Source organism: Bos mutus, chromosome 6 (genome assembly GCF_027580195.1).
Source record: "Bos mutus isolate GX-2022 chromosome 6, NWIPB_WYAK_1.1, whole genome shotgun sequence".
Lineage (NCBI taxonomy): Eukaryota > Metazoa > Chordata > Mammalia > Artiodactyla > Bovidae > Bos > Bos mutus.
Window position 1 is genome coordinate 90,428,869 of NC_091622.1, and position 15,092 is coordinate 90,443,960.

Below are 15,092 nucleotides of genomic sequence, written 5' to 3' on the forward strand. Positions count from 1 at the left end.
AATGAACCTGTATATGAATATTATTGTTGATTCCAGATTATGTTTAAGAAAAATTCTGGTCTCTCCATGGATGTTGAGTTCACACATGTGGCCTTTAACTCTAGGTTTATTAATGAACTAAACTGAGACCTCTGTCTTTTGGCAAAGAGAACTAGAATAAAATGAGAAACTATGTTCATACTGGAGTTGGTTAATTTAGTAAATCAGCTAACCTCCCACACACTGTATAAAATGAGTTACAAAGAAATATTGTATAGGGGTTTCCCAGGTGGCGCAGTGGTAAAGAATCCACCTGCCAATACAGGAGGCACCAGAGACACTGGTTTGATTCCTGGGTCCAAAAGATCCCCTGGAGAAGGAAATGACAACCCATTCCAGTATTCTTGCCTAGAAAATTTCATGGACAGAGGAGCCTGGTGGGCTACAGTCCATGGGGTCACAAAGAGTCAGACATGACTGAGCGACGGAGCAGAAACACAAATGTTGTATTAATACAACATGGATAATGTAGCCAATATTTTATAATAACTACAAATAACATATAAATTTTAAAAATTGTGAATCACTACGTTGTACACCTAAAACTCATATAATGTTGTAAATCAACTATACTTAAAAAATAAAATAAAGGGATGACTAAAAAATCCAAATGGATTCCTCAAAGCCTCACCCCAGAATTAATCGATACCCTACAAATAAAGAGGGCTTCCCTGGTGGCTTAGATGGTAAAGCATCTGCCTGCAATGTGGGAGACCCAGGTTTGATTCCTGGATCAGGAAGATCCCCTGGAGAAGGAAATGGCAATCCACTCCAGCACTCTTGCCTGGAAAATCCCATGGACGGAGGAGCCTGATAGGCCACAGTCCATGGGGTCGCAAAGAGTCGGACACGACTGAGTAACTTCACTTACAGGGAATCAGACCAACCACAGTGGATTATAAAGCCCAGGGGGTTATAATCCCTTGTATTATTAGTCCTGCAATCAGTTACCCATCGGGAAACCCAGTGGCCATGGACAGAGATATGTGCAAGACCTCCACACTGTAAACAATATTGATATCCCTCTTCACCTTGTTGTTCCCAGCCCTTACACCTTATCAGCTCCCATTCCTACTGAAAGCAAGCTTTTCACTGTGAGTGATTTTTGTTATCGTTTGTTGTTCAGTCGCTGCTGTGTCTGACTCTTTGCAACCCCATGGACTGCAGCACGCCAGGCTTGCCTGTCCTTTATTATCTCCCAGAGTTTGCTCAAACTCATGTTCATTGAGTTGATGATGCCATCCAGCCATCTCATCCTCTGTCACCCCCTTCTCCTCCTGCCCTCAATCTTTCCCAGCATCAGGGTCTTTTCCAATGAGTCAACTTCTCGAATCAGGTGGCTAAAGCATTGGAGCTTCAGCTTCAGCATCAGTCTTTCTGATCTTTTTTAGCATCCCTAGGGATAAGGCCCATCAATATCTCTTTGCCTTTAACTGGAAATGACAACAATACATCTGAATAGTAATTTAAGGCTTAACTAAAAGTCCTGATTTCTCACAAATCCTAAAGGCTTATTTTTATTTAGATGATGTGATGTTCTCTAGAGGCTCTAACCTACTGTAACATGTACATGACTTGCTTCGCTGCTCCCCTCACAGGACTCCTCACAGAAAGACAGCATCCACCTGTCAAAGCCTCTAGCCTCAAAGAGACACAGGGTCTCCAAGGAGAAGTTGAAGTTTGTTCTAACTCAAGCTTGCTTTTTTAGGGGACTTCCCTGGTGGCCCAGTGGTTAAGAACTCACCTTGCAATGCTGGGGATGTAGGTTTGATCCCTGGTGGGAGAACTAAGATGCCGCAGAGCAACTAAGCCCACACATCTCAACTACTGAGACTGCACACTCTGGAGCCCTTGTGGCACAATTAGTGAGCCCACATGATGCAACTACTGAAGCCTGTGAGCACAACTAGAGAGTCTATGCACTGCAACAAAAGATCCCATGTGCTGCAGCTAAGACCTGATGCAGCCAAATAAATAAATAATTTTTCTTAAACATTTGCTTTTCAGACATCTGATTTCAGAGCAAGGACTACGCAAAGATCCAGAAAAACTCCATGGCATCCTGAATCTCCCAAATCCCCAAACTAAATTTCAGTTGTGAAGCTTTCTTGGGTTAGCTGGCTACTGTCATAACAGGGTTCCAAATTTTTCTCTCATGATTCAGCCTATCTATCTATCTATATAAATCCTGTTGAAAAACACTACAGTTCAATTGCTCAGTTGTGTCCAACTCTTTGTGACCACATGGACTGCAGCACACCAGGCTTCCCTGTCCATCACCATTTCCCAGCTGCTGCTGCTAAGTCACTTCAGTCGTGTCCGACTCCGTGTGACCCCATAGACAACAGCCCACCAGGCTCCCCCGTCCCTGGGATTCTCCAGGCAAGAACACTGGAGTGGGTTGCCATTTCCTTCTCCAATGCATGAAAGGAAAAGTGAAAATGAAGTCGCTCAGTATTGTCCAACTCTTAGTGACCCCATGGACTACAGCCTACCAGGCTCCTCTGTCCATGGGATTTTCCAGGCAAGAGTACTGGAGTGGGTTGTCATTGCCTTCTCCACACCATCTACCGGAGCTTGCTCAAACTCATGTTCATTGAGTTGGAGATGCCATCCAACCATTTCATCCTCTTTTGTCCCCATCTCCTCCTGCCTTCAATCTTTCCCAGCATCAGGGTCTTTTCCAATAAGTCAGTTCTTTGCATTAGGTGGCCAAAATATTGGGGCTTCAGCATCAGTCCTTGCAATGAATATTCAGGGCTGATTTCCTTTAGGATTGACTGGTTTGATCTCCTTGCTGTCCAAGGGACTCTCAAGAGTCTTCTCCAGCACCACACTTTAAAGGCATCAGTTCTTTGGTGCTCAGCCTTTTTTTATTGTCTAACTCTCACATCCATACATGACTACTGGATAAACCATAGCTTTGACTATATGGGCCTTTGTAGGCAAAGTAATGTCTCAGCTTTTTAATATACTGTCTAGGTTTGTCATTGCTTTTCTTCCCAGAAGCAAGCGTCTTTTAATTTCATGGCTGCAATCGCATTTTGGAGAATGAAGAAAATAAAGTCTGCCAGTCCTTTCATCCTGATCCTATTATTTGGGAAGATCAGGACAAGCTAGGTTTTAAAACATTGATAGAAACCTCAATGAATCTCTCTGACCTTGGACACTTTAATTATCAACTCTCCTTCTTCCTCAGAGTCTATGAAAAGGAAGGAAATGCCCTTAGGGTACTTATTTAGAAACATGGAGATGGCCATCACCAATAAGGTATCACAGTCAACAGCTAGACCCTGTGGTCCTCCTTGCCTCTGAGCCATTCCTTCCACTGCCCTTTCAGTAAAGGCCACCGAGAAAGAGTCATGAGTTCCTCTCGGACTATCTTTGTTCCTCACACTGTTGAAAGCCCTTCTGAATTCCAACCATACCCAACATCTGTCAGCAAGACATCTTACTCCCTATGAAATTCTCCTGTTGACCACACCCCATATTACTCTTGCTCACTGTAATAAGCCTAACCTTGCCACCCTTTCTTCATCCTCTATGTACAAAACTCCTCACGACTATTTAACTTCGACAGACCACCTCTCTCTCTCTCTCACTTTTTGGCCATGCCACATGGCGTGTGGGATCTCAGTTGCCTGACCAGGGATCGAACCCACGTCCCCTTCACTGAAGCATGAAGTCTCAACTACTGGAGCACCAGGGGAGTCCTCAAAAGACCATTTCCTGAATCCCCATATGACTTGCAAGAAACCCCCTTAACAAATGTTGATTTTTCATGGCTTACTGATAGTTCTTATTTAAAAGATGAAATGGTAAATATTGTGCTGGGTATGCAATTGTAACCTCTTTTGAAGTTAACAACACAGTGTCTTTGCCTTTGGTTACCTCAGTACTACAGACTGAATGACATGCTTACTCAATCCTATATTTCAGCCATGGGCAAAACCATATATAATAATATTTATATAGACAGTAGATACTCCTTTGGAGTAGCCCATGACTTTGGAATGTTATGGAAGTAGTGAGATTTCCTTACATCTAATGGGGATAAAAATTTAAATGTCCCATATATTTAAGATTTATTAGATGTTATGCTCCTACCAGCCACTCTGGCTACTACTAAACTTCTGAGCATTTTAAACTTGACTCTCTGGAAGCTAAAGGGAACCACCTCACTGATATCTGCACTAAAAATTCTTTACTCTCACAGAAACCAACAACCAAACCTCTGTCATGGTCCAAAAAGATGTTCCCCCAAATGATAATCTAGACAGATTAGCTAGAGATACCCAACAACTGGCTCTAGAAAAGGAAAAACAATATTGGAACTCTAGTTACTGTTGGTTTGGTAAAAAGAAAAAGCTCTGGTTTGGACCAAATGATGATCCAGTCCAGCCAGAGACTATAAAATTCCCATTACTGACTACAGTTGACCCTTGAAAGACACAATCCTTGAACTGCAAGGGTCCACTTATACTGGGATCTTTTTTTTTCAATAAATACATACTACTGTACTACATGATCTGTATTTGGCTGATGTAGAATCTTGAATACAGAGGGCTGACTGTAAGTTACACAGCTGCAGGGGCATCTGTTGCCCTAACCCCTGCATTGCTCAAGGGTCAACCACACTGTATATGCATTGCATCATTCATCTACTGATAAAATTACAAACTTTATGAGCCAATATTGGGAAAATATTAATAAACCCACTAAAAGTATCTACTTTATTGGCCATGCCCACCCAAAACACAAACCTGGAAAACCTATCCGTGCCATCTAGAACATTTTAAATTACCCAGTAGACTGTTTGAGGTTCGGCAAACGGATTTCCTCCAGCTTCCTCAACTCAAGGATATAAATAGGTTTTGGCAACAGTTGTTATGTTTTCTCACTGAACTGAAGCTTTCCCTTGGAGATAGGCCACTATCTCTTCTGGGGCTAAGATTCTATTAGAAAGGGCTTCCCTGGTGGCTCAGGCAGTAAAGAATCTGCCAGCAATGTGGGAGACCTGGGTTTGGTCCTTGGGTCAGGAAGATCCCCTGAAGAAAGGAATGGCTACCCACTCCAGTATTCTTGCCTGGAGCATTCCATGAACAGAGGAGCCTGGTGAGCTACAGTCCATGGGGTCTCATAGAGTTGGACACAACTGACCTACTAACACTTTCACTTTCACCGAGCAAACCCCACCTCAAACATCATAGTGACCAGGGAATTCACTTCAGCCAGGTGCTTGGACAAGTCTGTGCTGGCTGGCCAGTTCTATAATACTTTCACCGTGCTTACCAGCCAAAATCCCCAGGGCCAGTTAAATGCATGAACGGCACCATTAACTCTAAAGGCAAAAATCTGTAGAGACTCTTCAAATATCCTGCCCAAAGTCATTGTCATTGGTCCTTCTAAATCTTAGGTCTATGTATCCCTTTTGCAACCCATAAACTCTCACCCTTTGAGATAATCACAGATGCCCAATGCTCCTAGCTCCTGCTTCTTTTGATCTATAGCTAATAAGAGGATACATACTCAATTATTTTAGGGACTTCCAGATGGTCAGTGGTAAAGAATCTGCCTGCTGGTACAGGAGACACAACAGACTTGGGTTTGATCCTTGGGTTGGGAAGATACTCTGGAATAGGAAATGGCAACCCATTCCAGTATTCTCACTTGGAAAATTCCAAGGACAGAGGAACTTGGCAGGCTACAGTCCATGGGGTTGCAAAGAGTTGGACACAATTGAGCACATAGGAATATACTTTATTATTTTAAAGACCTAATTTTTCCTGTTGAAAATAACTATGATTTAGTAGAACAATCTTTTTCACAGCATGCTCTCTGGAGACAAAGGTCTTCAGTATCATCTCTTACAACCTAGAGATTTCATCTCTTACAACCTAGAGATTTCATCTCTTACAAGAGACATCTTCAAAGACATCCCTTGGGGACTTCCCTGGTGATCCAGTGGTTAAGACAGTGCTTTCAATGCAATGGGTGCAGGTTTGATCCCTGGTTGGGCTTCTCTGATAGCTCAGTTGGTAAAGAATCTGCCTGCAATGCAGGAGACCCCGTTTTGATTCCTGGGTTGGGAAGATCCACTGGAGAAGGTATAGGCTACGCACTCCAGTATCCTTGAGCTTCCCTTGTGGCTCAGCTGGTAAAGAATCCACCTGCAATGCAGGACACCTGGGTTCAATCACTGGGTTGGAAAGATCCCCTGGTTAAGGGAAAGGCTACCCACTGTAGTTATTTTGGCCTGGAGAATTCCATGTACTGTATAGTTCATGGGGTCGCAAAGAGTCAGATACGACTGAGTGACTTTCACTCTCCCTTCACTTTGATCCCTGGTCAGGGAACTAAGATCCCACATGCTATGTGGCACAGCCAAAAAATAAAATAATTAAAAAAAATTTTAATTTAATTCCAATCTTGCTGGAAGGGCTCTTACCAACTGTTGTTAACCAATCCTCATACTGCTGAGATCCAGGGAACAGACCCTTGGATCCATATATCACATATAAAGAAAGCACCAAACCCTGATTGGACCTGCACAGCAACTGATGACCGGAAGTCAAGATTTCCAGGAATTGAAACAGATGACAGCTGAAGGAGACAGCTTCCCCAAGGTGGCCAGATCAGGCCAGGATACCTTTCCCCACTGTTTCTTGCCTTTTCTCCTTTTCTTGGAAAGACAATGCTCTTATGTGCCCTTCTCAACCTGCTGCTTATGAGAGAAACCTCTGATGGTTGGCTTTGCCATCAGAAACTCCAGTCTGTACACGACAGCAGTGACTCTTTAGTCTGTTCTGTGACCAGTTTTTCATTTATCCTTAACGGCACTAATTTTACTCAACTTCCCCTCAACGTTAGCTACAGAGTGAAACTGCCATCAACATTCCCTCCCCTGCTGTTTCCTCCTGAAGACCACACTGATGACAGTGATGATAGTACCATCCTAGATCAACTTAAAATTATGACACTACAGCAACCGCCCCCCTCAAGCCCCTACTTTTATAATGTTTGTCCAAAAAAACAACTTAAAGTCAAGTACCCTGTGCTGTCATGTTAGACAATGGTCTTTTTGGCTTGGAGGAATCCTTCCAGAATGCTCTCAAAACATCACTGACCCCTGGTTGACTAATGCCAACAGCTCCATTTCCACAAATTCACTAATAAACAACGACACTTCAGCTGGAGTCCTTTGTGTTCTGGTTTCATCTTTGTTTGTGAAGGATGTTATCATCCCTGGGTTAATAAATGTCAGGACAGTTGGTGAATGGGAGGACAATGCTCACTACGACATCTAGTTGTTCCACTGTCTATTTATAACTGATCTGAAACTGGACCAACCCCTTAAGCCTACATCAGAGAACCCAAAGTTAACTGGCTGGCAGGGTACAAGACTCTGGGCTTGCCTCATCCGGAGATCTTTCCTCCTTTCTTGGTTTGGAGTATACATTAGTGAGCACATGACTGGAAATCTATCCATCACCCTAGGTAACATAGCTGACTCTTCACCACCAGAGCAATAGCTGCTCAACAACAGCGTTAGATTTCTGTCCACTTTAGTAACAGGAGAGCCAGTTTTTTTGTCAGCAAGAGCAAGTTTATTTGGGAATAGTCACAGTAGTACAATTTGGGATGTGCAAACTATGGCAGACCACAGGCAAATCCAGAGAACAAGAAAGAGGAGTTTGTTTTTAAAGGGAAAAGAAGGGGCTTGGGAGGCAGTGTAATCATGAAAGAGTTCACTGGAGGAAGCCAGCAGTCTAAAGTATGGAGACTTCTCATTGGTTGGGCAGCTACAGTTTGATTGGCTGGGCTGTCGCCAGAGTTTTCTTCTTCCTGTTGGGTAGTAGAGTAGGCAACACCTTCCTGTCTGAGATGTAGACATAAATCTCTTCCTGTGTGGAGTACAGTCCCCACATACAAACGAGTTCCATTCCAAGAGTGTATTTGTAAGTCCAATTTGTTCGTATGCCCAACAAAGTTAGCCTAGGTACCCAACTAATACAATCAGCTATATAGTACTGTACTGTAATAGGTTTATAATTCTTTACACGCAAATAATACATAAAAACAAACACACAAAAGAAGTAAAACATTTTAAATCTTACAGCACCTTGAAAAGTACATTAGTACAACAGCTGGCATATAGGGGCTGGCATCAAGTGAACAGACAAGGAAAGTCATTGACTGGAGGAGGGAGAGGAGTTGGGAGATGTTAGGGATGAAGGATGGTCAGCAATAGGAGATGGAGGGCAAGGGGCAATTTCACTAATGTCTGACACTGATGGCACAGGCTCTGGTTCCTTGCTGGAACAAGATGCATGTTTGCTTCTTTGAGGATTGAAGGTTCGTATATAGGGGGCTTACTGTGATCAATGATGCATTGGTTGGGAGCGGTTCCACTACAGGCCTGTCTCTGCTCCAGTTTTAGCTGAGGTTTCCTTAATTCTGCAATACCTTGGCTAAGGTGCTGTTAGGTAACCAAACTTCCCTTGACTACCTTGCAGAACAAGCACTGCTTGTTGCTCATGGATACATTTCTCTGGGAAAGTAGAAACTCAATTACAAAAAATCAGGGAACAAGAACACTGGTTACAACGTTTCACCTGATTCCCCATGGTCCTTCAATCTTTAGGACAATTATACAAACTGGATTCATCATTCTGCTTTTAATTTTGACTTGCATCACCATTTTAAGACTTTGTACCTGTTGGCTGGCAAATATCTGCAGGAATGATGCACCAAACCATATGATGTCAGCTCAACACTTCGCTTTCAGATTCCAAGGCTTACAACCTTGACAAGACGTAACTTAAGAACGGGAGATGCCTGAGAGCTCCTCTTTACCTTCCTTGTTCCTCAAATGTGGCAAATAGCAAATGCTATTTGCTCTTTCCGCCAACACAACCCTTAGGAAAGGTCCTTCCTGGCACTGAGGGACGCAGACAAAAATATTTCAGCCAAAATAAACAACATGATGCTACATCAGTGATGCTTTCAGAGAAAGGTCTTGATCAAAAGGGAGAAATGTGAAAACAGATAAAGCATACTGCTGCTGCTACTGCTGCTAAGTCGCTTCAGTCGTGTCCAACTCTGTATGACCCCATAGACAGCAGCCCACCAGGATCCCCCGTCCCTGGGATTCTCCAGGCAAGAACACTGGAGTGTGTTGCCATTTCCTTCTCCAATGCAGGAAAGTGAAAAGTGAAAGTGAAGTCGCTCAGTCCTGTTCGACTCTTAGCGACCCCATGGACTGCAGCCTACCAGGCTCCTCCGTCCATAGGATTTTCCAGGCAAGAAAATCCTATGGAGTGGGGTGCCATTACCTTCTCCGATAAAGCATGCGAGCATGCTAAGGTCACTTCAGTCATGTCTGACTCTTCACAACCCCATGGACTGTAGCCTGCAAGGCTCCTCTGTCCTTAGGATTCTCCAGGCAAAGATCCTGGAATGGGTTGCCACTTCCTCCTCCATGGGACCTTCCCAACCCAGGATCAAATCCGCATCTCTTATGTCTCTTGCATTGGCAGGCAGGTTCTTTACCACCAGTGTCACTTGGGAAGCCCAGATAAAGACTCTACACATGGACATCTCCAGATGGTCAACACCGAAATCAGACGGATTATGTTCTTTGCAGCCAAAGATGGAGAAGCTCTATACAGTCAACAAAAACAAGACCGGGAGCTGACTGTGGCTCAGATCATGAACTCCTTATTACCAAATTCAGACTTAAATTGAAGAAAGTAGGGAAAACCACTAGATCATTCAGGTATGACCTAAATCAAATCCCTTATGATTATACAGTGGAAGTGAGAAATAGATTTAAGGGCCTAGATCTGATAGATAGAGTGTCTGATGAACTATGGAATGAGGTTCGTGACATTGTACAGGAGACAGGGATTAAGACCATCGCCTTAATCCTTAAAAAGAAATGCAAAAAAGCAAAATGACTGTCTGGGGAGGCTTTACAAATAGCTGTGAAAAGAAGAGAAGCGAAAAGCAAAGGAGAAAAGGAAAGATATAAGCATCTGAATGCAGAGTTCCAAAGAATAGCAAGAAGAGATAATAAAGCCTTCCTCAGTGATCAGTGCAAAGAAATAGAGGAAAACAACAGAATGAGAAATACTAGAGATCTCTTCAAGAAAATTAAAGATACCAAAGGAACATTCCATGCAAAGATAGACTCAATAAAGGACAGAAATGGTATGGACCTAACAGAAGGAGAAGATATTAAGAAGAGGTGGCAAGAATACACAGAAGAACTGTACAAAAAAGATCTTCATGACCCAGATAATCATGATGGTGTTATCACTGACCTAGAGTCAGACATCCTGGAATGAGAAGTCAAGTGGGGCTTAGAAAGCATCACTACGAACAAAGCTAGTGGAGGTGATGGAATTCCAGTTGAGCTATTTCAAATCCTGAAAGATGATGCTGTGAAAGTGCTGCATTCAATATGCCAGCAAATTTGGAAAACTCAGCAGTGGCCACAAGACTGGAAAAGGTCAGTTTTCATTCCAATCCCAAAGAAAGGCAATGCCAAAGACTGCTCAAACTACTGCACAACTGCACTCATCTCACACGCTACTAAGGTAATGCTCAAAATTCTCCAAGCCAGGCTTCAGCAATACATGAACCGTGAACTTTCAGATGTTCAAGCTGGTTTTAGAAAAGGCAGAGGAACCAGAGATAAAGCATACTTGATTTTAAATGGAGTGGGGAAGCCATGAAAAGAAAGTTGTTATCTATGGTTATACAGCCAGGAGGAAGAAAGATTTTTTGCATTTCTCAGCAACAGCAAACTAACCATCGCTTGCAACCAATGTGAAACTGCAACAACCTTGAACTCTCGTTCTCTTCTAATGAACTTTTGTTCAAAACAGTGCTCCCCAATTTCCTCCCACATTCCAATAAAAGCTAACATCCCCTTTGTTTTTTAGACTTGCCTATGGTTTGCCATTGTTTGCTTGTCTTGAATTGTTAAATCCTCTGCTATTCCCTAATAAACTTCTCTCTGCTTAAAAATAATTGCTGTTAATTTTATTTAAGGCTGGCAGATACTTCCAGAAGCACTTCCTAATGAATAAGGAGGTCTTACCTGCTCATTTCTTTATAAGCTGAGATATGACTACATAGGTATAAATAATGGTGAGAAGCTGGGAATAAAGCCTGAGGATATAGCTTGCCCTCTGAGATCAAAAAAATTATCTTTGAGTTGTTCAAGCTGGCATAGAAGAAGCTCAGAGAAGGTCAAGGCAAACCTTGAAGAAAGGACGCCCACTACCCACTTTACCATGACAAGCTCCAGACGGATCCTCCTGCTCCCACTGCACAAGGTTGAAAAGTTTAATGAGGAAGAAGCCTGTATTGGTCATAAAATATAATCTTTTCACTTTATTTTTTAAAGTGCAGCTCTTCAAAAATTTCATTTAAAAAATCATCTGTAAGGGAAAAAAAATAGGCTTAATTTAAACTGATTTTAATATCCTCATAAGTGAATGACCAAACATCAGGCTAGGTTTATAAACTTCACAAGATCCTTGCAATCAGAAAAGGTGTTCTGTCCATCAGTGGCTGCCAAGATGGTTCGATTTTAGGGGCAGCAGAAAGGACTCCTGCTTCTTCCTTACATCTTTCCTCTCACCTACAGACTCACTGATGCCTACAACAAATTCTGAGTGTCCTTGGTCCTTCAGGGTCTGTCTGCAAAGGAACTGGGCTTGCCTCCCTGTTACTTGGGACACACAGAAGTCTTACAGATATTTGCCCCTCTGCCGTAAGTGAAGAGGTAACACTTTGCCCTGAAAGCAGGTTTTAATAAAGGGCAAAGGTCACTGGGCATCAGATGATTAGCTTTCAATCAAACAATTAAAAATAAATACCTAATTGTGACAATGAGTACATGCTGTCACCTCAGTCATGTCCAACTCTTTGCAACCCCACAGACCGTAGCCCACCAGGCTCCTCTGTCCATGGGATTTTCCAGGCAAGAATACTGGAGTGGCTTGCCATTCCCTTCTCCAGGGGATCTTCCCGACCCAGCGATCGAACCCAAGTCTCCTGCATTACAGGCAGATTCTTTACCAGCTGAGTCACCAGGAAAGCCCAATTGCAACAATAACCTGACACAAATGACAACCATACACCAGATACCTGTCAGAAAATATTATGTATGTATTAATGTTGAGGATGCCACTGTCTTCCAGGAGAAATACCAACACACATCTACCTGCCCCTAGCCCCACCCCTTGGGGAAAACACACAAAATAACAACTTTAGCAAACCTTCATAGAATAGGTGAACTCTCTCTTCTGCTTTTAATTCAGATTCCTGATCCTAGTCATGTACTTGTCTGGGTTGGCAGCACTCATTACGGTAGTATAGATTGTATAGCTGAAAATAAAGAGAGGAATTTTAATATACACATCATTTTCTCTAATATCCAAAGAGGAAAAAACAATCCCAAGCCTTCCCCCTAACACTTGGGATCATGGACAAGAATACAAATAGAGATCTACGTATGTCAGAATAATTAAAAGTTATAATTCAAGCAACCACACAAAGTGTTCTTTCCTATTCTGAAAACACTGTGGGAGGCTGAGTTTAAATTTAAAATTCTCAGATCCCTCTGAGTTCCTCTGTGGCAGGAGGGAGAGCTGGCTTTGGCCTTCAGCCTCGTTCTGCCTTGCCCACAGGTGGCACATGTGTGGACACTCCACTGTTACATCCAGGCTTCAGCTGCGACACCCAGCCATCCCCCACCAGACACAGGACATCCACAATGGCCGCACACTGCCCTCAAGAGACCACCAGCAGGAAGCAGACCGCACAGGCCCTGGAAATGGCTTTGGTGCTGTTCAGGCTAAGAATTCCAGGGTCCTAGGTACTTAGGTCAGACTCTGAGTGGATTCCTTATATCATGGGAGAGTCAGAGGAAGGCCAGAGTGGGGCCCCTAGAGCTCAAGAATCAAGACCAGGGGCCCACTTGCCTAGATCTAAGGATGAAAGGTATAATGTCACTCATTCAACATTCTGCAGAGTAAGAGATCCCAATAACTTGCATGTGTGCGTGCACACACACTCAGGTACTTCACTTCATTTCTTTCATCTACCTCTTGCCCCAGACACTATCTGGGATTCATGCTCAAAGCATCTGGAGCCAGGCTATTTAGGGATAGGTGCTGGCACCCTGCAGCTGAATCGTACACCGGACTGAAGACAGCACTATGAGCACATGCAGAGCTCATCCAAGGGTAATGAAGGTTCCCAGAACAGGATCTCAGTTACTTATTTGGTCACAATTCTATTCTCCATCACTGCTGCAATATTTCCTCTGCTGATAGCCACAGCAGAGGATGGCGTTCTACTGCAGGGGCATGTAATTTTGTAGCACAGCACAAGGGGGAAGCATAGAGATAACTGCTTCTGTTCAGACATTTCTATTAACCTCACACATAAAATAGACTTTAGTTCAGTTCAGTTCAGTCACTCAGTCGTGTCCGACTCTGCGACCCCATGAATCGCAGCACGCCAGGCCTCCCTGTCCATCACCAACTCCCGGAGTTCACTCAAACTCATGTCCATCGAGTTGGTGATGCCATCCAGTCATCTCATCCTCTGTCATCCCCTTCTCCTCCTACCCCCAATCCCTGCCAGCATCAGGGTCTTTTCCAATGAGTCAACTCTTTGCATGAGGTGGTCAAAGTATTGGAGTTTCAGCTTTAGCATCAGTCTTTCCAATGAACACCCAGGACTGATCTTTAGGATGGACTGGTTGGACGTCCTTACAGTCCAAGGGATTCTGAAGAGTCTTCTCCAACACCACAGTTCAAAAGCATCAATTCTTTGGCGCTCAGCTTTCTTCACAGTCCAACTCTCACATCCATACATGACTACTGGAAAAACCATAGCCTTGACTAGATGGACCTTTGTTGGCAAAGTAATGTCTCTGCTTTTGAATATGCTATCTAGGTTGGTCATAACTTTCCTTCCAAGGAGTAAGCGTCTTTTAATTTCATGGCTGCAATCATCATCTGCAGTGATTTTGGAGCCCCCCAAAAATAAAGTCTGACACTGTTTCCACTGTTTCCCCATCTATTTTCCATGAAGTGATGGGACCAGATGCCATGATCTTAGTTTTTTGAATGTTGAGCTTTAAACCAACTTTTTCACTCTCTTCTTTCACTTTCATCAAGACGCTTTTTAGTTCCTCTTCACTTTCTGCCATAAAGGTGGTGTCATCTGCATATCTGAGGTTATTGATATTTCTCCCAGCAATCTTGAATCCTTAGTTGATAGTAATCATTACATGTAAAGGGCCTGAGAGTCAGGGATCTGTGTTATTTCTGGTTCAGGGATCATTATCATTTAAAGGTCGTTCCTTTTGGGTTTTCAATTAGACAGTAGAGAAAAATGCTTCTTGGTAAACTTTAGAATTTCTGACAAATCTCTTTTGACAAAGCATTTCAGATGCCATTTAAACATTTGTAGTCTTTTAACTCAGTAATCCTACTTCTGGGAATTAGGCCAAAGAAAATAATAAAAAGCAGGGTGGGAGGGGAATAATGTATTAATAATATTAATTTCAGAGTTTTAATGAGAGAAAACTAACAATTGAAAAATTTTTAACTCAATTATACTACATTTGATTGTCTATGATGAAACCATTTAAAGTTATATGGGCTGTTTACAGTATGGAAACTGCTTTATTACGATAAATATTGATTATACTACTAATCTTTAAAAAACATCATTTATATAACTTTTAAAAACTATAAGAACACAAAAATAGGTTTTCATATATATTTTTTAAATGAATATTGAAAGGGCAATATTGTGCCCTAGTGGAAGTGGGTTGGAGCTGACTCCGGGAGGCTAGTGAGAACCAATGGTTAAATATTCAGGAAGGTTATGAGCCAACTGTAATCCTGAAGTAGGTCAGGGTAGGTATTTACACCATGAAAGTCAATACATGCTACAAATCAGGAGAATCTTTTGTTTTTGCTCTCCCTGCCCTCAACGAGCTAGTTCACTAATACAGTACT

The 15,092-nt window shown here is 42.7% G+C and overlaps 1 protein-coding gene across 1 annotated transcript in view; it reads right to left on the reverse strand.

Moving 5' to 3' along the window:
* Positions 1-7,623: 7,623 nt before the first annotated feature.
* Positions 7,624-15,092, reverse strand: part of NAAA (N-acylethanolamine acid amidase) — a 28,209-nt gene continuing 20,740 nt past the window's right edge. The window contains exons 10-11 of the mRNA XM_070372530.1: positions 12,333-12,441; positions 7,624-11,489 (exon numbers count right to left, since the gene is read on the reverse strand). Coding sequence (XP_070228631.1) covers positions 12,366-12,441 — 76 coding nt within the window. The 3' untranslated portion in view covers positions 7,624-11,489; positions 12,333-12,365. The remainder of the gene's footprint in view (positions 11,490-12,332; positions 12,442-15,092) is intronic.